Here is a 27,313-nt window from a genome sequence, read left to right as displayed (position 1 = left end):
ATCATATCTAAGACATAGATTAACATACATATAATATAGTTAGCTCAGGCTGTCCCATAGATGTCAATTTAGAAAAATATGAAAAATCGTACCCAAAATAACAGCTGATTCGTTTATGGCATTCAAGATTGGTACATAAAGTAAAGTAGTGCATATGATAAATTTAATATATTTGAAAATTCAAATTTAGTCCTGGTTTGAATATGAATTGTCTCTGTCTAGACGACTTTGAATTACTTACATATATTTAAATGGAACGTACACGCTTAACGCAAAACTATTCCGTTGCTTTTCATTCGTTGCAGTCGTCATGTTTTTGCACGGAATTTCATTCGGGTCGGTTTGTGAGAAAAAAAATTATATACACTCGTTGCAATCAATCCAGACACTAGCCAAGTTTATATACGCTTCATAGATACAAGTAGTCACAATGTCTTTCAATCATACTTTCTAATGTGGTTCCACTGTGACGATGCGACATCACACGTCGTGCTATAAATCTTCCAATGTTCCATTTTTTTTCATTATAAATATCAATATTAAGATATTCATTTGTATATATTGAAAGTCTGGATGATTTATGGTGTGAAAACACATCGTATACCGGATTGACACGATGCAAGTAGCTTGGACGTTACTCGCAGCGTGATAGCAGGTGATCCAACCGTTTTTGAACGCGGAAGTAAAGTTAAGCGCGATCCACCTTTCTCGCGTCGAATATCAGCGTTCAAAAACGGTTGGAACACCCGTTCTAACGCTACTAGTAAGCCTGCCTTTACAAGGGAAGGATGGATTAGATCGGCACCGCGCCTGCGCCGGGTACTAGGCTCAGTGTTGTATGTGTGGGTATGCAATGTTTCACACATCCCGGATGAGCCCACAACCAGTTGATCCATCCGGCCGTGGGAAACTTTGCATACCCACCCATATAGCACAGTGACTAGTAGCCGGTGCAGTTGCGGCTGCCGGTCTAATCCATCCTGCACGTGTAAAGGCTGGCTAACGTCAAAGTTACCCGACACCAAGCAACTCGCATGGTGTCAACCCGTTATTAACGTCGTTGTATTGCCGCATGTTACCGCGTTGCAAATAAAAGTGCATGTGCTTATATATTGTATGTATGTATGTACAGAAACGTCAATGTTTTTTTCTTATGTATTAATCGTTTTATTGTATATTTATATATGTATTTACATATACATATATATATTTTTTTTTAAGTATGCCTTGCTGTCAAGAAGTTGACCTTCGTTTTTTGGCCATGGTTGTTTTCTATATTATTATCTGCGTGTATTATTTGAGATGTGTGAGATACATAGTATGTTCGGTATAAATGTAATTGATATATTCGGTGGGGCTGCGCCCCGCACCCCGCCGCTGCCAAACAAAAATGAGCGTCAACTTCTGGGTAAGGGTGCGCGCGCGGCCGTCGGGCACGTAGTCTCGAGTGGAGCGGCGGGGCGCGGGCGCGGTAGAGAAGAAGTTGATGTTCTTTTTTGTGGTTGCAGGAGTTTGAGGGTGCGGGGGCGGCTGCGGTGGGGGCGGCGTTGTCGGGGGCGGCTCATGCTCAGGGGGATGGCCGCGTGTTCCCGTGCATGTACTGCGGCGCGGGATTCCCGCACCAGAGCAAGCTGACGAGGCACATCCTGTCGCACTCGCTGGAGACCCTCAAGTACCGGGAGGCTTTGGGGCGCGCGCTGCCGCTGCCTCCGCTGGGTGCTCTGCCCCTGTTGGACGCGGCGCCGCCGCCCCCGCCCTCCTATGCGCCCCACGACGAGCCCCTCGACCTTGACCTGACGCACCTCGAGCCTGGCAACGTGGTGCTCTGCAAGTTCTGCGGCAAGAGCTTTCCCGACGTTTCCTCGCTGATTGCTCACTTGCCCGTGCACACTGGCGACAGACCTTTCAAGTGCGAATTCTGCGGCAAAGCCTTCAAATTACGACATCACATGAAGGATCACTGTCGCGTACACACCGGTAAGTTCCATTCCACATCCTACTCCTCAAAGCCAGAACTTTAACGCTCCGTTCATATCTGATGACCACTCCTAGTGGCTACCCTTGCCACTAGGATCACTCTACTCAACATGTCTGAACAGGCAACTAGTTGTCAGCCTGGTGCGAGTGCAACCTCAAACTGCCGGATAAGGCCTATTGCGCACTGTCGACCAGTACTGTACTTTATACAGTCTTGGTTGGATGTTTACGCACTTGGTCACCGGTCATCCGAACGACCAGCGAGTCAACGGCAAACGGTCGCCCGGTACCTGGTTGATAGGTATAAAAATTGATAAAAAACAAACAAGTGCATCTTCTTTATTCTTATTTTGTCTCATTTGCTCAATGCCGAGCGTCGTGGTCATTAGTGTCATCTTGGACACGATTGACGATCCACCTCCACTCCTTTCGATTCTGTGCCAAGTTAAAGACAGCGTTAAGGGACAATCCCGCCAGTTACTTAATTTGATCAGATTATCTCTTGGGTGACCGTCCTCTCGCTCGCCTTCCCTCCAGCATTCCAGACTCTCCACATTCTTCCTGGACATAAGTATGAAAGAACTCTTTTTCTATATATTGTGGAGAGTTTCTCTGAGACTGCTAGCTCTTTGAGGATGGATATGTTCGTGCGTCTTGCGGTCCATGGTATGCGCCGCATCTGTCTCCAGCACCACTCTAATGAATCCAGAATGTTCCTTTCTCTCTTTTTCAGGGTCCATGTCTCGACTCCATATAATGCAACGCGGAACACCACCGTTTTTTTCATAATAGAGCGGTTCCTCCATATTTTTACCAAACTGATCATCGCCTACTGGCATCCTCCTTCCTTTGAGATCAAGGCACCTAGGTAGATAAAGTTTTTGACTTCCTCAAGTTTTTTAGAACGTTGGACTTTAAGAGTCTCAAATCCGTCACCGATAGGATTTTTGTTTATCTCTAGACCCAAGTGTCTACTCTCTATCTCTATTCTACGAAGTACGTTTGATCCTAATTGTGTCACTGGGGATGCCAATCAACCTCTTCATCGTAGTGACCTAGTGTTCTTCCTCGACAACTTTTATATACTCTGCTAGTTTGCTTTTTTTTTTTGAGGATCTTATGTAATTCTTCTAATTTGCTTATGGAAAAGACAGGCACCACAATTTTGGTCTGTTTTCTTCTTTAAACACATAACTGGGAGTCTTTGCATCAGACCGGTGGTCTCTTTAGGCATCAAGATCGCTGACTATCCGCCCAGTTTTTGACTAATGGAAATTTTCATTATCAACTTCGGGGATTTTTGACTCCCATTGCCCACGTTATTTCCCTGCAATCTGTAGGCTTGGTGTTGAAAAAGAGTTGTCTAGCATTGTTCTTCCTTATTGAACCTCTTCTGGACCGTCCTACATTCAAAGATTATTTTATAATCTTTGAATGTAGGATATTGAATATATATTTTATAAAAAAAATGCGCCGCAGCTGAAAGTTTTATTCGTTTTACAACAAGTTCTGGCTTTTTTGTGGTATATTTTTATGTGTAAAGGCAAGACTGAGATTTTGATTGATTTTCAGGTGAAAGACCATTCAGGTGCGCCCTTTGCGGGAAGACGTTTTCACGTTCGACGATACTGAAAGCGCACGAAAAGACCCATTACCCAAAATACGTAAGGAAGTTTCTGTCACCGAGTCCGGTGGACACCGAGGAGGAGAGCCCCCATTAGGAGTGGGGTTCGCCCCGCCACGCCCGCTTCCCCGCCCTCACCATCGCCCACCACATGTTCAACACCGTGTAGTGTGACGTTTCTGTGAAACATCACCGACATCACTTCGTTCGACGTACACTGACCCAGAGGAGACGCGTCGACCGAACGCTGTCCGCTCATTGGTCACCTCGATCGGCCGCGTCATCGCGGACCAATGAGAGGCCGGCGTTCGGCCAAAGCCCCTCCCCTGCTCAGCTTGCGTTGAATGGACTAAAAGTCTGACGCTCTGGTGACAGGACGGCCGGGAAAACTGTTCGGCGGTCGGCGACCTGGAATGTGATTAAATTATTTAAAAAAAGGCGCAACTGTGATCTGAAACGATAAGATTAATAATTGATATAAGGCATATTTTAGACTTGAAACCGTTGTTAAATTTTCCCCCGACAAACGATTATGTTATACGCTAAAGGTCATATATGTTCTAAAAGCCCTACATGAAAGTAGGTCGAAAGTGAATGAATGTTTTTATTTTTATTTTATTGTTTTTTTTTGTTTGTTTTTTTTTTTTCATTTTAGTTGTTGTTGTTAAATCGATTGTTTCAAATGGGTGTGAGAGTGTTAATACGATTGAGTGCATATATTTATGCTTTATCGAGTATTTATAATAATTTTTCATCTAATGCATTGTGATATAATAATTATCGATACGATCTTGGAGTCACATTACCGAGTAAAGTGAAAACTCTCGTCATTCGAATTCATTGTCGACTTTAAGTCAACAATATTTTCTCATTATGTTTAGAATGCATGCCAATTAAGCACAAAGTAATCTGATTTATCATGCTGAAATTCAATGTCTAGTGATCGGTTTAAATGGAAGCAGTTCGGTATTCATTTTGATTATTATAAATTCAACTGTACTACAGAAAAAAAATCATTAATGAGAATGAATATAACCATTAAATTAACAATATTCCCCTTATGTTGCTTAAAAAAATCACACGGACCGCTATGATGTCAGCTAGTTTACATTTTAAAAATTACTGTTTTAAGATCTGTATGTTATAAAATATATTACATTAATTCCTTTATTTGATTACTATAATACATTTGAAGTAATTAAGTATAGCATAAATCAGGGGCGGCTCGTATTTAAGAGCAACCGGGGCACTGCCCCACATAAATTTCTCCTAACCAGAAAAGAAAAGAATTTTTTTACATTGTTGGTTCCTTTATTCAGTTCGGGGTAGTCGTTTATCTGCCTTGGTCCCGTGGTAGCCAGCTTCGGTTTGCCTACTATTCTAGCATTTACGAGTGGTACTGGGTGTAGAGTGTAGACAGTCAGTCGGGGCAGAGAAAAATGATCCGTATTTCCGAATACAGAGGGTCACTTTTAGTTGTCACTGCATATAGGTCTCTTTGGGGCAGAATACGCCTGCCCCTATCGTCTATATTTTATATACGATTCGAAAAATACTTAATTTTTCAATCCTAGTGTGTCAATTCTTTCCTTTTTATCATTACTATTTTACTTTTTTAAAACACATTAACGAAGTCAATAATTTTCTAAATAAAGCATTTTTCTTGAATAAAATGTTACTAAAAAATATATTAAATTCGATTTTTTGGAAAAAATACCTGTTTTTAAAGTCACGAGCCGCCCCTTGGTTAAACGCCAAATACAAACCATGCTATTTAAACTAATTGACTATCACAAAAATTAACTAAAAATTTTTTTGAAAATATCAAAAAAATAAATAGACATTTTTGACTTACATATAATTTGTTATAATTAAAATAAAACATCTTCTGATTATGGATTTCAATACAAATTTTAACAAATACAGATTTTAAAAATGTAAATTTGAATTCATTCTCATGAATGAATAAATGCTTGAATTTTAATTTAATTTCCATGACAATTTATCTAAAAAAAAAAGTAATGTTTTATAATCAAAGTTTCCATTTGAATCCGTCACTTTGCATTGCCATTTTATTATTCCTGCTATATTATTTATTGTTTTTGGACATAACCTCAAAATTATTTTGTGTGTGATTTCAAAGATTCTCTAAAGATACTTAATTAGTTAACTTTATATTAAAGTTAATATACTGTCACTATTTACAAAATTTTGGAGCCAATTTTAAAATTTTCAATGATTTGCGTTGAATTTGAATAGAATTCCGCATGATTTTTTCCAAAAAAAAATGTTACAGAAATCACATCACAAAATGTTTTAGAAAAATCAAAACCGATGATATTTCAGTGCAACTGAAACGAGTGCATACAAAGGTGGCACAATAAACTTATACCTTTCCAAGCTTTCATACTTTTTATTGTTTTGAAAATTTACTTACCGAATGATATATTTATTACATCAAGAAGTTTGCATCGCAAAAATCATTCATGTCCATCCGGTTGAATTCAAAAGAAAACGTGATATCGATTCCGACTACGGTTGTGTGATTTTTTCAATGTTCTCTTCTTGACCGACACATGGTGCTTTGAATGGGTTTAATGAGATTTTAAAAATCTCAAAGTGTGATATATTAATTAAAATAATTAAGTATGTTGATAGATCTCATATTTATGATGAGACGGTTGAGAAGGATGGAGAAATGTCTCTAGTCTTTATAGATGGCAACTGTCTTGTGACTTCTGTTTTACTTTTATTTTATTTTTGTTTTGTTTTATTCACATTAACAATCAGATTATTAACCCTTATTTTTCGTTACGCATTTATTTAATATTTGAATAGTTCAAAACCATAAGTATGCTTTTTTATTTCTTTCATTATGGCGTAACATAAATCGATGCGGTGCAAACGATCGACAAGCGCCAGACAGATCGAACCACAGATTAACGACAGGTGTACCTTATGCGTGCGCACTGCTCGCACTTACACTAAGCGAAATCTACCCGAAGTCTCGACATACACCTACCCTGTATACGTTCTGTCCTCCTGATACTTTAGTTCTGAATTTTGCCTTATTAAACTCGCCAGAAAGATCCAACTCAATTTTAAAATGCACATCAAAAGGTTACTCGTCATCTGGTGTGCAATCTATCATTCGTGAAGTCGAGAATTGCGTTTAAAGCAGCCATTCAGTTAATCTGTGGTTCAGTCTGTCTGGCGCTTGTCGATCGTTTGCACCAAACCCAACATAAATACATACATAATGCACATCATAACTTTTCATTTAGCGGTAATAAATTTACCAAATCATCCTATTACTTAAATAACGTGAGTTTATTTGTTCCTCGTTTGTGTATATTTTTTTATTATAAAATTAAATATAGTTTTAATGATATTTCTTTTTTTTTATGACAAAATGCGTATTACTAGATTAATATATATATATAGAATATATATAATATAAATATGTATTTTGTTGCTGAAATTTGGAGTGTCTGGTTGAGAGTAAGCTTGAAGCTGTTTGACCTTTCGCTGCCGAGTAAATATCATGACTCTGTTATTTGTAAATATTAACATTGTTTATATTGAAAATAGTGAAATTTCTTATCAAAACTTATATAATTACTATATACAAATGTAGAAAAAAAATGAAGAGATTAAACATAGACTTGATTGTTTCTTTTGAGTACTTTGTCTATAGACAAAGCCAAACGGAATATATGAAATTAAAGTAGAAGTAATAAATTAAACAATATGAAATTTTTACTTGTTACTTTTAAAATATTGTTTTGATATCAAAGAAGTGCGTTAGCAATCATTATAGGATATTTAGGGCATGTTGATCATCCAGTGAGTGTGTTTACTTTGTTGTAATTTCTCTTGTGTCACTTATGAAGTGCATATTTGTAATAAATATTTAATACATACATAGGTAGTTTCAAACAGTTGTTAGTAATAATGACAAACTATTATTTTATCCAACGTATAAAGTTTTTGAAATGAAAAATTCCATTTGCCGCCATTTTTTTTTTTAACCTTAAAACTAAACATCATTTTATATTTCCTTTACAATTTTAATCGCTTTCCATTTTAAATAAAACATAGTGAAATAGAATACGCTGAATGTCGAAGTAATTAGTATAATTTCAATTTAACTGTATTTTTAATTGAAAGGTCAGTTTATTAAAAGTTTTTTAATTATTTTTAAAAGAAACTAGTACAAAATTAATTTGTGTCCTTTGACGTTTCGCCCTTCAGTGAATAGTGTTTGTGTTTTGTGAAAAGTATATTTGCAATAGCTATATTCTAAATTTTTATATATATACAATACGCTAGAAATAAGACAATTCAAAATACAATACGTAAGTAAATATGGACTGTTAAGGTATTTGATCATTCTTTTGAATGAATATTTAAGGCTGTGATATCCTGATAAGGCTACAACATCTGGGAGAATATTATTGTATTTAATGTTAAATTTCTAGATCTCAAATTGTGATTATTTTTGGATTTTTTATTACAATTGTTAGTAGGCAAAGTGTGAATTTTCAGTATTGTATTGTGAATTGTAGGATGTAGATGTTTTTTCTTTGAATCTAAAAAGTGTACATTAAATTCATGTAGGGGTTATTACAACAATGTAAACACAACTACTTTTGTTATTTCATGATTTTTTATTAAAAATAAATGTTATATTATACATAGATGAATGGCAATTGACAACAACATATTATCAATATATTCTCACAGTAGTGTGTACATAATAGGCATTCAAACATCGGTCAGGCAAAATCAGAACCAATCGATTCATTTTCAAATTTGACTTTATTATACATTCCAAATTACCCAAAAACGTGTATTAATAGATGATTAAATCACTTTTCAACACGCAGAGATATGTCTTCAGACCTACACTTACCATCGGGTCAAAATATGTTTTTCGAATTCCATACGTGGCATATCCAGTGCCAGTGCCACCGTTAGAAAGAACTTTCGCCTTTGGTGCTCTAATCTAAAATTTTGAATGGCTTTTGGCGCTCTAATTTTAAATTTTAAAGCGCCTTTGGCGCATCGTTTGACGCCCTAACTTATTTGGTCGCTGCCCGACCTAGCCCCCCCTCTAAAACCGCCACTGGGCATATCTGAGTGTTTGTTTGATTTGGGGTATACGAAAATGTCATCACGTTTTTATTAGACTTGCTGAATGCCAAAATTGTCCTCGATTTTCGATTTTTTTCTCATGGAAAATCTTATGACTCGCCTTACGCTGAGTCCGCTACACTTATAAAATCTATTGTGAAATGATAATAAAATATTTTCATAAGCTTACCTTAGCAGCATCACTCGTGAAACAGTGTGTAACGTATTTTCAAATGTTTTTATACAAAAGAGTCCTTTTTATAATGATGGCCATCGTTACAGTGTTGACCGTGAACAATGGCCCCCGCCCTTTTGCTGAAAATTTATATTTTTAGCATTTCAATGAGTACAAGCTTTGCATTCAAAGCCTTACAGTGTAATTTTATTATTTTAAAGATGTAAAATAAGCATAAAAATTGATATTAAACTTCAACCCTCAATGGGTTTGATTGGCTTTTTTTTTATTCAAAGAATATAAAAATAGCTTCAACTAAAAATTGCATCACTTAAATTTGAAACATGATTTTTAAAGTTTTTATGCTAATTCTACATAGTTAAAAGAAAAAAATTACTATGCAACTTTTATTTTAAGACTTGTACTTATGAAATATTAAAAAAAAAAACGGCAAAAAAGTCGTTTTTTTTTTGCAAAAGAGTGGTGGATTTATATGTATACAGTGGGGTCTGATTATTTTTATCAATTTTTTTACCCATACATATTAGAGTGATTCTCACTTTGCTGAAACTTTTTGTTTTTTTCCCCTTTTTCTTATAAGCACACGTCTAATTCTTCATTTTGGTAATATAAAATGTAGAAAAAAACTTTGACAAAAAATTGCATTCTTTTAAAATAAGATACATATTTAAGTTTTTATACTTATTTAATAACCCTAAAATAAAAGTAAAAATCAAGCTATAAGCCGTTCAACCATAGACTTTGAAATCAAATCAAAACTCTTAAGCAAAGTCAGTCCATTCTAATATGTACATATTGTAAAATTGTTACTAATTTGACATGTTCAACACGGAATGACATAAAGTATAAAATCCAATTCAATATATAATAATAATTAAAGACAGTTAAGTATGCAAGCTTTACATTTTTTAAATGAATTTAATATTTAGAGACCCCTTACATATAAAATCTGATGAATCTGCCGCCGATCGAGAACACTTTGTATATTTGGAGGAGTGAAATTTGACTCCGTCGAATGTAGAGCAACACTTTGGGCCAGGCACTACAGACTCCAAACTCCAGTAATGTTGTTATTTGAAGGGCTGCACTCTCCGTTTCATTTTATTTACATAGTGACTCTGTATAGTGACTCGTTACCAAACTGTAGAGCAATACTGACACCTTTATTGATGTTCCTCTCCTTATTTTAAGAAAAGATTAATATTTACAACAAAATATAGCAATAACTAAATGATTAAAAAATACATTATTATTATTATAAATGACGAATTATCAATATTTGTACGAGTTTTTATTAAAAAATAGTTTTATAACGTAAAAATACACACATTTTGATGAAAAAAAAAAAGTAATATTTTGTTTCCTAACTCTCAGAGATACTATTTATGATTAGCATATGAAATAGATATATTTATACGTAATTTAATTGTAAATAATTAGATAGTTTTAACGATAGGATCCCCCGCCCCCTCTCTTTAATTAATGTGTATCGTTTTTACAGTGGACGCTATCACCCGACCCCACCCCCTCAAGTGCAGTTATTCAAATCTTAACATTTGTCCGCCATTTTTGGACTTATTATACACTTAGTGCTACTTTTTCACTCACACCAGTCTAGTACTTATCTGCTGGGGTAATGCTGATGCGCCTACACCTGTCGTTATAAACAATTTGACTATTGGAACCTTAAAAATGAACACTTTAATTGAAAATCAAATATTCAATATCAAATTAAATAGAAATAGCATTACAATGCTATAGCATTAAGGCGCAAATTCACTTTTTGAGTATTACATCACTCAAATGAGATCTACCGAACATCAAGCAAACCTCAATACACCTGATTGGACAGAATCATTTTCCTCAGCATAATCTCTGGACTGTTTTTGGACATTCTGAATAGTTTCATTTACAACAGAGTAGTAAACAACCATGAGGATGTACAATGCACAAAATTTCGTGTAAATTATCCGACGCCGGGAATCTAATTAGACACAGACACCGGGAATCTAACCTTGGATGGAGAGTGTTGATAGAAAGAGTAAAGAGATTCAAATACCTGGGTACTTAAGTTGAAGGATAACACATCCGAGCAGATATTCAAAGATTGTGCTAAGGAAAGTGATTGATAATGTGCGGAGCTTATCTATAATATATAAGTGACATTATGTAGTTTGGTTTTATTTAACAAGTGAATGTTCTATTCTCAATTAAAGTGTTCATTTCCAAGATTCTAATAGTCTGATTGTTTCCACCTCACCGTGTACGTGGGTCCTCATCCTCTTCCTGCCCCATCCTCATTCATCTGCACGACCCGCATTATCACACGCAGAAAGATATGTAGTGCAAATCATTTTTTTTTGTATTATTGCGACCACGATATATAAATTAGAGTGCCTCTTGCCTAAATAAGACTTACTTGAAGGCTGCGAATCACGGTTAAGTATTAAGTAGCGAAATTTAATCACCAATTGATATAAAAATATTATGACATACTCGTGTTAAAAATTGTAAAGTTATAAGATATGATATGGCATTTGGCTTCCATAGATTTTTCTCCACCAAATTGATTCACTTAAACCGTGTGCTTTCTTCGGAATAGCTAGTTTTATATGAGATTTGTTCGAATCCAATTTTTCAATCTGATTTTCGGTTGATAATATTTTTTCTTCAAAACGAAATTGGCTACAATCAAGAAATATAAAAATAAATAGCTTTTCCATCCAAAACTTTAGAACTTGAGATTTCTTTATATTCATTGATCATGATATAATAAATTGTCTATGAGGATTGTTTCTTTCAATAAGTTAAATTTTAGCTGTTTTTCAAAGTGAAACGAGTATTTTTATAATGAAAATGAAATGTAGTAAATCTCAACTATTCCATTCAAATAATCATTATACTTATTAATTAAATAAAATTCAGTATTATTGTAGTGAACGAAATTAAAAACTTTCAAAAAAATAATTGTGTATTGTAATTTAATTTCCATTTATGAAATTTTACTAAACGTTATATTTTTTCCCACAGAAAATTTGAATTTTTTATTATTTATTTATAAAGTAAAATTAAAATCAGTATAAAACATATCAAATTTGAATTTCTAATACTATTTCCTTTTGAATTCCCTTTTATATGATTTGTAAAACACTGCAAAGTTTAATATATACGTAACAAATTTAAATACATATCCACAAAAAATGTATTTTGTATTAAATGGTTAATAATAATATGAAATAAATATGTGTTGATAATTCTTCAATTAAAATTTGATAAACAAAATCGAAAAAAGCAATAGTTGTAGCTTATTAGATGTATAAAATATATATTTATTTTAAAACAAAACATTTCGTTCATGAAAAATAATACAATTTTATACCATTGTCTTTGTTTTGATGACGATTCTGTATTACAATATTATTAATTGTCTTTAAAATCACGATTGCAAATGTTATTCAATTAATAATTTATGATATTAAAATATTCTTAATGCAAAATGATGTTCAATTGCATATTTTTTGTATTAGGTTTTATGTAGAGCCTTCCTTGATTGTTAAATTGAAAATTTAATCATGTAGGAACAATACATTGAAACCTCATAGACCTGAATCTTTTAAAGACATGAAGAACACACTTCATGAGAGTCATACTAAATGTATATTTTCCTCAGTATTTTATATGTATTTTATTGTTTAAAAATATATCAGATCGAGGGGTTATTTGTATATCTTGAATGTCAATTAAATTTTCATTTCTATTAACGGATATATTGTGAGATATCAAACTTCCGTTATCCATTTTACTGCATCCTCATTTTGTTTATACACAATTTCAAAACAAAAACGTGCATATCATAGCTGTAAAACTACAATTTTGACAAATAAATGCTATACAAACCATAAATTTTCAAATTTATTTCTATTTTCCATTTATAATAAAAAAATGTTTATGTATTATTATTTTTTTTTATATTTTTAGCTTACGCTTATTGTATTTAATACTAATTATAATATCTCAATGACTGAGCATATCAGTAAAGAAGCCGAGGAATATAAAACTTCTTAAGAACTTATATGCATGTACTATTTATTTATAAATTGCTTGTCTTTTTTTTATTCAATATGTATTAATGATACAATTATTTATTTAACTATAATTCATTTTGTCCAAGAACAGACTTTTGTTTATGTTTACAAATTAATTTTCCCAAAGTAGCAAGCATTTTGGGTAAAAAAATGATATTTTCATTTAATTTTATTAAAATCCTTGGTCCTGTTTCCAAAATAAAATTGATTAACATACTAGAATTGCTCATTTTATAGTATAGAATATGTTTATATATGATATGTTCTAATTTCTTCTTGTTTTATGTATGTAGTTGACGGTGGACAGCTCGCCTGGGTCAAGTCGGAGTGGAACACCATTAGGTAGTTGGCCTGCTGCCCTGCTCGCTTTACTTCAACGTCGTGCTCTTCAAGATCTTCTGCCAGCTCGTGGTCTGCATCACCTACCACCTCCACCTCTACCACGTCACTGTCACTCATATCCTTACTTGGACGAGCCAAATATTCGCGACCATCGATGTCCCTCTTGTTTTGCAGCGTTCCCTTCAGCTTGGCTGTTAGAACGTCACGCTGCTCTCCAACATCCACCAGGTCCAGACGAGAAGCCTTTCGTTTGTGAACAATGCGGACAAAGCTATCGGTACCGGTCGGCCTACGTTAAACACCGAGAACAGAATCACCGAGCCCGACTGCCAGCCGACAAGCTTTTCACGTGCGACGTTTGCGGAATGCAATTTAGGTATTTAAAATCGTTCAAAAAACACAGATTGAACCATGCTTTGGAACGTCTTCACGGCAAAGGTGGCGAACCACGCGCTCTGGACTCCAGCGATCATGTTTCTAGCACAAATGAAGGTCTTCTGGGTCGGTCCGGAGAGATGGACTTGACGATGCCCAGCTTTAGACGCGACTCTTCAATAACAGACGCCGACGATTCAGATATAGATTCAAAAAAGTCAATTCCAACCATCGACCAAGACGACACCGTAGATTCAATAGCCACAAACAACACCACAGAAACCATAGCCGTAGAAGGAGGGAGCATAAGTGGGAAAGACACTTCAGAAACAACAGATAAAAAAGCAACACTTGAAGGTACTTCCAAAAAACCAGAAGTCTCATTTGCAAACATCAGCTCCATAGCAGATAGTTCAAATATTGAAGGAGCCGGAGGCAGCGGCTTGAAACCGGACAGTAGTGAACACGGTGCCGTTGATGTATCTCACGAATCAAGCTCAGCAGGGACTGTGTCATTATTAGGTGTGACTTCCCCAGAAGCGTCTCTGTTAGGGTATTTAAGAGCTGACTCGTTGGATCGGCAGCGTGAGCGTCGTTTCGCATGTCCGTTCTGCGGCAAATGTGTCCGTTCCAAAGAAAACCTGAAGTTGCACGTCCGCAAACACACTGGCGAAAGACCTTTCGTTTGTCTGTTTTGCGGCAGGGCTTTCGGTGGCAAGAGTGACTTAACCCGTCATCTCAGAATCCACACGGGTGAGAGGCCGTACCACTGCGAAGCTTGCGGAAAGTGTTTTGCTCGTGCCGACTACCTGTCGAAGCACCTGACGACACACATTCACAACGCTCCTCGCTAATAGAAACAAAATTAGCCCATTGGACGTGAAAGGATCTCAAATTGTCAACTGTCGTGCTTTTGGATGTACGGCGGATGTGTTGGTAACGGAGAAACAAATAGATTGATACTTGCTCAGTACTAGAAGATCCAAACCGGGCAGCGAATGCTGTCAACATTGATCATGCATATGAATGTGATTTGATTATTTTTAGTAGGCTAGGGAATATACAAGTCAATTGAATCTGTCATCGATAATTGTGCCACAGCGTTGTGTGGTATTTTATACAAAAATGATAGCAATTTTTTAAATTGTTCAAATAATCCTGAAATATTTTTTACTATATCTTTATAATAGAGTCATAATGATCGTGACAAAAACAAGGGATATGTTTGATATATATACAGTAAACAATGTTCACGAATTGATTTTAAGTTGCCTTATATTCTCACCGTCGGTTGTTTCAATAGTATAAAAAAAAACAGATTTTTCTATTAAATTTTAAAGATTAACATTATGTTAATGTTATAGTGGTGTTTTTTTATTTAATAAAAAAACACAGCTAGTGAATTATCAAAAAAAAAAAGAATTATTATCCACAATTTTCAAAAGCACAATTTCATATTATTCCTCGACATTGTCATAAATTGAATGTTTACAATTAAAAATTTATTCCACAAGCTAGCTTTAGACAAATTTAAAAAGGCACAAAAATCAAACAAAAAAAGAAAATAACTGTGAAATGTTGCCACCATTGCAATATACATATGAATTTTTTGAATTAGTGACGCAAATGCAATATTAACGGGTGATAAATAAGAAATCGTAGGTAAAGAATAATAATTAATAGTCAGAAAAGTCGCCTATATTTAGATTAAACTCGGTGTCTGTTAAAAATATTTGTATCGGTGTTTCGAATTTCCTTCTCGCTAGTTTAGGTGCTTTTTTCAAAAAAAAAAAACTACTAATATTTTGGCATATTTGGCAAAAAAACCAGTCACATTTTCATTATCGGAATATAAAATTAGTCTAAATTGATGTTTTTATTATTATTATATTATTATACGTATATATTCTCTCTTTCTATCTTACACGTATATATATATTATATAATATACACCTTTCATTAGAAAGAAACATGTAATTTAATGAACTTTTTCACCAGAGCTGTGATTTTTACAGTTTAATAAAAATACAATTCGACGATTTCAATCAAACATCGAAAATATTTGAATAGGAAATTTTAAACATTTTATTATTTAAAACATATATTATATATTATATATCTACGTTTACACTTAAACATATTTTAGAATAAGAAAATCTCTCTGTGCCAAATTGATGTACCTCATTACGTATATTGATGTAATAATTTTATGACTTTACCTAATAAGTGTGATTTTGATCTAAATGTTATCTTGTTGATGTTAATACAAACAAAACAGTTGACTGTTTTCGAGAACAGGATAAAAATATCGTGTGCACACACATGACATTTTAATTTTTATATTTGTATATATACATACATACATACATTTAATCACGTACATATATGTATATAGTAAATAAAAAAGTGAGCGAGGGATCTCATAACTCATAGGAAATATAAATATTATATATTATTTTTCACTGGGCGTTTTTACTGAACGATATTTACACAAAATATTTTTTTTACGACAATCATACTGCCAGTAATGTGATAATATACAGATCCACAGTTCTTCGATTACAATTATATTATATATGTCTTTTTTATCATAGTTTATCATTCAGCATAGCTATCAAACTATTATATTCTATTATACACATTTACAGATCAAAATAAACGGTAAACGTTTTCATTTTTACCTTTACATTATTTTTTTAAATCAAATTTTATCGTTTAACACAAAAATTGTGAAGGCCATGTTTATACTTAGAGATATAAATACAACAATAAATGTAATTTTTTTATCAGACAGCATACAACATATGGAGGGCTCGGGGCAAGATAGTGTCAACCATCATTTTGGTCAAAATTGAACTGAAAATGCAATCCTATGTAAAATTATTAATTTACATAGGGGCAAGATAGTGTCAACCATCATTTTGGTCAAAATTGAACTGAATATGCCATCCTATGTAAAATGATTAATTTACATAGATTCAGATTCAGAAGATTCAGGAAAATTTGGACCAAAATGATGGTTGACACTGTCTTGCCCCGATCCCTTCATATGTAGTTCAGTATTTTGTTACTCTTTTTTTTATTTCAAATTTAATAGCTGTTTTAAATATGTTGATACGAGTTTAATTTTTAGAATTATATTATACAGGTTATTAGACGATTAGTAATTTGAAAATGAACTGAATAAGAATTGTACCACCGAGCTATTTTTGAAGATAATACCATTCTGATGATACCTTCCGGACATTAAACAAATGTCAGCACGTTGTCGGATATATTATGACAGATAATATGCCAAGGAAAGTGATGGATAATGTTTGACAATGTGCTGAACTCACTTGGGTAACATTATCTTCTAAGAATGACCTTGTAGTTTGGTTTCATTTTAATACTTTTCAATTTTTTTGATTCTATTACGCACATTAAATAAATCTCAGCACGTTGTCGGATATATTATGACAGATAATATGCCAAAGAAAGTGATGGATAATGTTTGACAATGTGCTGAACTCACTTGGGTAACATTATCTTCTAAGAATGACCTTGTAGTTTGGTTTCATTTTGATACTTTTCAATTTTTTTGATTCTATTACGCACATTAAACAAATCTCAGCACGTTGTCGGATATATTATGACAGATAATATGCCAAGGAAAGTGATGGATAATGTTTGACAATGTGCCGAACTCACTTGGGTAACATTATCTTCAAAGAATGACCTTGTAGTTTGGTTTCAATTTGATACTTTTCAATTAAACCTAGTCGACTGGTCGACTGTTCATTTTCAAAACACTTATCGTCTAATTGTATTATACACCGAATGGATCTTTCGTTTGACATATTTTTTATGATCATCATACATATATTTATAATAGAAATTCAGTCTCGTGACCCTCGCTCTGGCCGTGTAGCACAAGTGAATCCTTCCTTTTGCTTAACTTGTACGAAGAATCCCTCTAATATCTTTACAATTGTGAATTGTAACGACTGATGTTGTAATTTGGAATATTAGCCTTAAATTAATTCTTGTATGAGTATAGTCAAATGATTGTAAAATAACATGTGATGATATTGAAATGTATTTTCTCTGTTCCTATCTAGAGTTTAAAGAGTAACAAACGGCAAGAAGTGAGACTGCTATGTTAAACACGATATAGTGTTTCCCAAAAACTATTCCACATCATTAAGTTTTCAATTTTTTTGTTAACTATATAACTTACAGATCACCTCATTAAATAATATAATAGTATTGTACAGATATTTTTACCAATATGAAACGGAATAATTTTGAAAGAGTTATGACTTTGTGACACAACTTGTTCCCAGATTTAAAAATTATTTCACACACTCAAGTCTCATTTTTTAAGACTTCAAATATTGACAAAATTAACTAAAGGAAAAGGCAATGCAGGGTCATCTATATGTTTGATATTATTTATTGTATTTTGTGTGCATATTTTTAATCTTCGGTGAATTGACGTGTTAATTTTTATAACATATATTACTTATTGTGTTTTGTATGATTTTATATTTTGATGTTAATTATTTTTATTGTTTTACCATATATTTTTTTGCAAAGAACATCAACATTTGTAGTTATAGTGAATTGTAAAATTGGCTGAGCCGATATTTATAACAAAAATTTATAGTCAATACTTTGCTTGTCATTTATTAAGAATGGGTCGTATTGACAATTCTCAATTGGATTCGAGGCAAATGCATAAAGAGTCAACTTTCGAGCTCTTATGCTAATGCTATGTTCAATTATTCTCTTCTATAAATCATAAGGTAATTTAGATATATTATTATAAATAAATATATATATATGAAAAGCGATAATTATAAACACAATCCTTTAATTATTCCACTTCCTATGTGTGAAAATATATTTTAATATCAAATAAATAAATAAAAACACTTTGTGATAGCTTGAAGCACCTAGATTAGCTACACAGAAATTGATCATCGAATTTTGAACGAAAAGCAGATAAAATAATTATTGTGGTATATTTAATTGATGTTGACTGTTAATAATATATGTAGTTGTTATTTGATGTTGTGGTGTGAAATTAGTTATATAAGCAGAAAATATGGTGGGATGCTGTCCATATTCGATAGATATACATATGTGTGTGTATTATAAATTATTCCAGATTTTACACATCTGTTGATTTTTGTCCTTTTTGTCATTCTATGTATTCCCGATTCACGTTTGCATGAAATGCTTAAAATACAATTTTTTTATCGACGTTTTGTATATATATATATATAAATATAGGTTAAGTATGTCACTGATTTTCTGAATGTTTATAATGAAAAGTACATTATATAGATTATGAATCATATCTAATGTCTTATTAGGACATGGATTAGGTTCACAAAAATATAGTAGCTCTAAATTTGTAGTTAGTTTATGAAAGAAGTGCGAGTCAAAATGTAACGAAAAGTCATGCAATAATGATTATTATTGCCTCAATGCATGTTGCACTTTATATATATATATATATATATATATATATATATATATATATATATATATATATATATATATATATATATATATATATATATATATATATATATATATATATGTATATCCTATTGATTTTTTTTTAAATAAGCTTAATTGAAGAAACAGTTGATTTTTTGTTAAGTTAAGATAATTTTCAAAATTTAATACATGTATGATATAAATTTATTACTAAATTAATTTGATTTGATCTCATGAATGTGTATTTTTTTTACAATTCAAACGTTTCATAGAACTATATATGATCTCAGTGATTCTTAAATTATGTACGTCTTATAAATTTTCCATTTCCACCAATTATTATAATTTTTAAAATAATAATACATGTAGCTTTCAAATTGAATCTCCTTTGAATACATTAATATTTTGCTGGACATTATTTTTTTTAAGTGAATTTAAATAAAACATTAAATGATGTGTAAAATATTTGAATATATTATAAATGCCAGTAAATATAATATAAATAGAATTTTAAAATGTATACATATATAAAAAATATTTCAACGTTTTCGATGTCTAAATAAATTTTTTTATATATACATATATATAAAGCCGTCTCTATAATGATATATAAATACATAATATATTGGGTCCAGTATCTTTTAAAGTCTCTATAAATATTAAATTGGGACTAGTCGCAGAAACCCAGCAGGGATACGACTTAAATATGAAACTAATAAGCTCAACGATGCCATGACTTACCCATGTCGGGCCAAATGAAGGTTAGTCTATTATTATTATATACTATACATATATCCAGTGCCGGTCTTACACCCGATGGCGCCCTGGGGCAATTTTTTCTAAACACCCTTAGAAAGAACTTTCGCCTTTGGCGCTCTAATTTTAAATTTTAAAGCACCTTTGGTGCATCGTTCGGCGCCCTAACTTATTTGGCGCCCTCGGGCGTGGCCTGACCCAGCCCCCCCCTCCCCTAAAACCGGCACTGCATATATCTGTATATAATAATATTAGACTGTCAAGATTGTATAGTAAAATTATTTAATATATACCTATATACATATATGGATTCAGCATCTCACCTGTATATATACACAATTTTTATTCTTTTTTGGTAAAACGTGTCTTCTTCGCAATTCAATATTGTAAGGTTTACCATTTTTTTGACCGAGATTGTAATCACTACATTAAATTGACTAGTGATTGATACAGATTGTGATATTTAGCAATGGGCTCAACAGGACACTACAATTTTGCAAATATCATTTAATTCTATCGTATATTTGTATCCTATTTTTTTTTTTGGTTTACGGAATGTTTTCGATCGTTTATAGTTAATTCGAGTTATTTTTTTATAGTATAATATTGATTTGAAGTATTGATGGTGAGTTCGCGAGTGAGCCCATTCTAAGGAGTTAGACTGAATTTATTTTAAGATTAAAGAATGGAGTAAATAGAGGTTAAATAATATATTTCAGTGAGTTCAGGTTGTTTCTGGAATACATACATACATACATACATAGGTGAGATTTCCTCCAATGACTAGGATTTGTATAGCACAGAGTGAGAATATTAGAATGACAATTTTATTTTACAACTACTTTTGTATGTGTTTTACAATTATATTACAATAAACAATATATTTATACATTGTGTATGGATTCAGATTGGATATTGGTGCTAACTAATGAAATGAAATGTGATACAGCAGATTTAGGATTAAAGGTGTGATTTTATAATAGCCCATAAAAATACATATATAATTTTAGGTATTTTTTTCCTCAAGTAAATTTATCTTCATTAAGATATTTTTAATACATATTTTATTATTATTATTATTATTATTATTATTATTATTATGTATTATTGTCCATTGTTGTAATAGAAAAATATCGTTTTGCATGAATTTGCACAAAAACTGCTCTCATATCCATTACATATACATTTAAATTATATTTATATATATATTCAGTTAATTAATGTTAATTGTTGCTCTTATTAGCTAAGATGGTACGATGATGTATGTAGGTGAATAAGTCATGAATGATAGTGAATTATAAATGGCAGAAATACGGGGAATTTTATATGTATAATATTTGATAGTGGTAAAAATAGTTCTTTTCCAGATTTAATTCCTTTCATAAGTATACCCAGTGGCGGCTCGTCTTTAAGGGCAACCGGGACACTGCTCCAAACAAGAAAATAGTTATTGTTGATGCCTCAAGTGTTTTTTATGAACCGGTTCTTAGTTCAGTTCGGGGCAGTCGCTCATCTGACGTGGTCCCGTGTTCGCCAGCTTCAAATAGCCTGCCACTCTGGCACTTGCGAGTGGTACTTTGTGCAGAATGTAGACAGTCAGTGGAAGCATAGAAAAATTACATTATACAGAAGGTCGCTTTTAATTGTTTGCGTAAAGATTTATTTGGAGCAGAATACGTCAACCCCGGTCGTTTACATTCTCAATGCTATGTTTTTCAACATTTCAACATATTTTAACTATATATATGCTTTAATTGTCAATCAAAATATGACAATTGTATTATTAATATATTTTATTAAACACATTTTTGATAATTTGTTGAAAAAAAAGTCACTCTCATAAAATGTTACTAAAAATATATGGTTGTGGCTATTTGCAGGTACTATATCTGCGAATTATTGGCTATTTGCAGGTACTATATCTGCCACAGGCGCAAAGCCTTCTGCTCATGCGCGTGAACTTATAATCCGATTATAATTTCTTACATTTAATATATGCTAGACTTGTTCAATCAATCGTTCATTATATATGAGGCAAATAAATTTCGCACGTTATTATAATAGATTTATATCATTTAGCTAGTTCGCGGCTTGTATTTGTATGTAGGTATTATACGTTGTATATGATAACAATTAATAATATTAACTAATTTGGATTATATTTTTTACTCTACGTCACTTTACGAGTTCGAAATAAATTTTAACAGGTTTAAAACATTTTAACAGAAAACACGCTGACAGTCACATTTCACGCGCATGCGCAGAAGGCTTTGCGCATGTCGCAGATAAGTACCTGCAAATAGCCACAACCAAATATTGAGTTAATTTGTTTTAGAAAAAATATATAGAGGGAGGGCTCTAGCCTCCTTCTGCCCCATCTGTTTTAAAAGTCACGAGCTGCCCCTGAGTGTACCTATTTTAATATTATTTAATTGTACTTAAAATGTTTTTTTTATGTCAATTGATCTCAAATTTTTTATGTGAATTGCATACATATGTAGCCTCCGTAAAGTGTATTAAAATTAATTTGATTATTTTTTTTTATATGTATGTATATTATATATTTAAATATGTATAAAATGCGTCTCCCGTATTTCTCGATCCAATTATGGAGGAATTCTAGCATTCTCCGCTATCACCAAGCTCATTTTCATTCCAAAGCTGTTACATTATTTATTGAATTAAATACTTTATTGATATAGTTTTTCGTTGCCTTATTACATTGTAAGCGATCGCTGATAATAAAGTGTAAATGAGTATAATTACACATTTAGGGTGGACATAGGAAGGTGATTCTTCTAGTGGAGAATCTCAAACACATTGGGACGTAAATTTAAACTTGTGAAAAGTTTCATTTCCTTCGTTTCACTTTTCCTTTTCGGATGGCTGAAGTCACATAAGCAAATTGAACATGCATACAAAACCAAGCGATATTGAATATTCCTCTTTTTATACCTAAAATATTCAAATAAAATTTTTCAATGTTCCGTATCTTTTTAAATGTATATTAAACTTCTAAATGTGCAATAAATATATGTGTTGTAGAAGATCACTTGTAATATCAAATGATAAAAAAAAAAAAACAAATATGTCTGAAACATCCATGCAGAGATTTCGAATGGTATATGTGTGATTGAAATATATTTGTGTGTGTGTATGCGAAAAAGGCGTTAATTTTATATTAATTAGAACAACATTTAAATACAACCGTTGAAATCGGCACGTGTTTCAGACATATTTAAAACTATTTTGTTCGAATAGCAAAAAAAAAAATAACAATTTATATTTCGAATAAAACGTTAAAGTTGTATATTTGTTGGGATTTAATTTCATATTGAAATATATTTGTTTTATGAAGTTTCCTGTTTTATTTTTTGATTTCTTAACATCCCTTACATTCCTCACACCTTAACATTCCTTACATTCTTTGGAATATTAATGATACCAGTCAAAGTCTACTGCCTACATTAACTGTATGTTAATATAATCAATTTGAGAAGAGGTAAGTATTTTATGCACATAAGAAAGAGTATGTCACGACTGATTGTGAGAAGGGGATGAAAAGGGGCAGAGATGTAACGGTTAGTTGCAGTTGGACCTGTGCTCCGCGCGGTTGGTCGCTAAACCTCCGCACGTATCGTTTTAATAAACAACATGACTGAAAACGCACGTGTTTGATCTTCACCTCAACCGCCACATCCCAACCGTGGTCCTGAACAGCGTTATCTGTCAGGAATCTCTACCACATAAACATATGTATCATTAAAATTATATTTCAAGTGAAAATATATTCTCACTGACGTTTCATTGAAATCATAACCACTTACATTTTCAAACAATAAGCTATATTTCCCACAAAACATCCAAAACTTGCTGGTATTATTGATAAAAAAACGTCCATACTTTGCACATGATATCTCTGTGGATCAGTGGCGGCTCGTGATAATTTTTAGTGGCGGGGCTGCACTGAAAAGCTGCACTACACACGTTCAAAATACAATCTAAAAGTTAATTTTGAATAGTTTTTGATGTCCCTTTAAAAACCGAAGAAGTTTGAAAATGTTTTTTTAAAGAATCGTCGAAATTTTGTGAATATTCTAGAAGCCCCCGAAAAACTCCTGGATTTTTTGAATTATCTGTTTCATCGTGTCCCCTCATTGGCATTTCAAATTTACCGCAAAATTTAACGCAATCAATAATTTTAAATAAAACATCCCGATTTTTTTTTGACGTTTTCGTTATGCTTATCTATTTCCCGCCGACAAGCTTCCCAAAATCGTGAGATTACACAAATTTTTTAAGAGTTCGACACTTCCCTCGTGTTTTTAAATTAATCGTTTAAATGTTTTAAGTCAATAACTCCTGTTTTCGTCCAAGATGCTTCGCCTGGCGACTCGCCTCCAAACAAAAGACACGGATAACAAAATAACGCGTTTTTTTCTGTACATCTCGTTAACCAATTGTATTTTTTATAAATGTCTGGATTAAATTTTCGCGAGTAACTAAAAGATCTACTAGTTGCAGGCTGTGAAATAATTAAATTGGGCGTGAGGCAGCCTAATGCTTTTATAGCGACTTTTTCGGTAAGTTCTAGTCGCGAAAAGTGCAAATTTTGTAAATATTTTACTGAATTCTTTTGTTCTTCCATTTTTAAAAGAAAAAAAATCTTAATATATTTAAATAAAAATTACGAGAAAAAGTTAAACAGATTTGAAAAAAGTTTGCTGTTATCAAAATGAAGGCTCGTACGCAACCAATTAAGAGTAACGAAAACGAATAAAGCTGTGATCGTGCGATTCAACTAATCAAATGTAAGATCAAGCGCGCGAAATCTTAAACAAACTGACAGATGAATGTCGTTTAACAGGCGAAGGCTGCCGACTGTCCAGCCCAAAACGGAAGAGTGAGTGAAAGAGAAAGAGCTATCTGCAGTTGCAAATAGCTCCTTCTCTTTCTCGTTCCGAAACTCCGGGCTGGGCAGCGTTCAGCTCGGCGCTGTAACACTTAACAGCCAGTACAGCAACATTTTAATTCATCTGTCACCATACAAGTTAGTGGGGTCTTCGAAACGGTCAACATTACTTACAATATCACCCTTTTGGATATGAGTGATATTGTAAGTAGTATTTACTCTGTCGAAGGCCCCAATAGTTAAGTCCATCCAACTAATAAAAAAAATATCATTAATAAATAAAATATTAAATGTATTATTAAATATATATCTTAGAATTTTATAGGAGGGGCTGCAGCCCGGCAGCCCATTAGGACGAGCCGCCACTGCTGTGGATATTAATTGATATGTATTTATGGACTTTCTATAATACTAATCCTATTTGTATAAAATATATAGGCCCAGATCTAGGGAGTGGCAAACTGGGAATTTGGCATGAAAAAAAATGAGACGAAAATTTTTCAATTGAAAATTGTTTTTACTTTATCTATATACGTAGTAACAATAGTACGTAGTACGTAGTAACAATAGTTTGTTTTCTTTACGTCAATAATGTCTATATATCTGATACAAATATTTCAAATAAGATTACAACAGAATATGAATTATAGAATATTTGATTCGATATACCGGAACCGCCGTAGGGCTTCTGAAAACCCGGGTTTTCAAAACCCGACGGATCCGGGTCCAATATTTTGAAAACCCGACGGATCCGAGTCGGATCCGTGTCGGATCCGGTTCGGATCCGGGTCCAAAATCAAAATCAAAAACTTCCAGATTTTAAATTCAAATTTTATTTGTTTTTTTATTTTGTTTCATTATACAATTTCATATAATTATACAATTGTGTCTTATGTAGGTTAAGAAATATTTTCAGTAGAAAAAGTAAAATTTTAATCCATAATGCAATTGTCTTGCTACACGTGGTTTATTGTGCCACTGTGCTTAACATGTTTAATGGCCAAGATTTAGGAAAAATACAAAAATTACAAAATATAGCTATGAGAGGTATTTTGAATGTCGGTAGATAAAAAAGTATTAGAAATACATATGTTACATGAATTGGGATGGATGAGTATTAGAAATAGTTTAAATCTTAGTACATTGTCTTTTGTTTATAAGTTAGATCATAAGTTATTACCTAAGTATTTTAAGGATTATACAATAAGAAATAGAGATATCCATAGTTATTATACTAGAAATAAGAACAATTTAGTTGTAGGTAGAGTAAGGAAAGAGAAGACAGCTGGTGGTGTCTTTCACAGGGGTGTGCTCGTGTACAATGCCCTCCCTGGGTGTGTCAGGTCTTCTAAGACCGTGGATGCATTCTTGCGAGGTGCGAGGAGACACCTCTGTAAAGGACAGTGCATTTTTTTTTCTACACACATACCAGGAAGGCCTTACAGGCAACCCCAATGCGCCTTCCTGGCCAATTACAAATATTGCAGCATTTTTTTATTCATTATATAAGTCACTGAATTACGAGACACTGAAAAACTCGCAAATCAATGAGACGTTTATCAAATTGTACACAAACCTATTTATTGCACATTAATCGATCACAAATTATTGGTGACAAATTGTATATAGGAAGGATTTTAGCCAATTTTTACCGGGAACCGTTTCAACAATGAAATCAGAGAAAATTGGCAGACTCTGATAGAAAAACGATCAACTTGGAGTCACTAAATCCAAGTCTGACCAACAGCATACTCTGAAAAATTCATTTTAACTCGAGGCCCGGCCCTGGGATCGAACCCGGCACCTCACGACGGTAAGTAGAAGCTTAACGACCGAGCTATGCTGCTGGTCGTTAAATATAAATTTATAAATTTACAAAAATTACTTTATTTTTCCTTTGTAAGGTCTCACCTTGAATTTGCCTCAATTATCTGGTCAACTTTTTATTTATCCCATATTAATTGTATTGAGAAAGTTCAACTTAAATTTATTAAATCCTTACGCTACCTTTTTCCTACCTATACCCATTCTACTGTTTCCGACATTTTAAAAATCCTTTCTTTTAACAATCTTTCTGTCAGGCGACGACATACTGATGCTATATTCTTCTTTAAGCTCATAAATGGTTTCCTTGATTGTTCTGATTTACTGAATAAGGTTAATTTCAGAATCCCAGTTCGATACTCTAGACGCGTTGCACTCTTTTCACTTGATCCTTTCAATACTAATTCCCAAAAATATTTTTATCTGCAGCGCGTTTATCGTATGTTTAACGGAGAGCTGAATGAGGTTGATCTATTTGGTATTTCCCTACATCAATTCAGGTCTAACATCAAGAGAATCTTGACCGATTGATTCATTTCTTCTACTATTCTATTTTTCCAATATTTCCAATATTTTTATACTTTAGTTTAGTTATG

The 27,313-nt window shown here is 32.9% G+C and overlaps 1 protein-coding gene across 20 annotated transcripts in view; it reads left to right on the top strand.

The window, feature by feature from the left end:
• The window catches only part of mamo (maternal gene required for meiosis), a 144,366-nt gene extending 128,855 nt beyond the window's left edge, over positions 1–15,511 (top strand). For all 20 annotated transcript variants that reach the window (XM_077442774.1, XM_077442736.1, XM_077442742.1 and 17 more), the window contains one exon: positions 13,312–15,511. In XM_077442774.1, coding sequence (XP_077298900.1) covers positions 13,312–14,589 — 1,278 coding nt within the window. In that variant the 3' untranslated portion in view covers positions 14,590–15,511. The remainder of the gene's footprint in view (positions 1–13,311) is intronic.
• Positions 15,512–27,313: the final 11,802 nt, after the last annotated feature.

This window comes from Arctopsyche grandis, chromosome 1 (assembly GCF_051622035.1).
Source record: "Arctopsyche grandis isolate Sample6627 chromosome 1, ASM5162203v2, whole genome shotgun sequence".
Lineage (NCBI taxonomy): Eukaryota > Metazoa > Arthropoda > Insecta > Trichoptera > Hydropsychidae > Arctopsyche > Arctopsyche grandis.
Note: the sequence above shows the minus strand (reverse complement) of the source record. Positions and strands in the feature narration are given on the sequence as shown.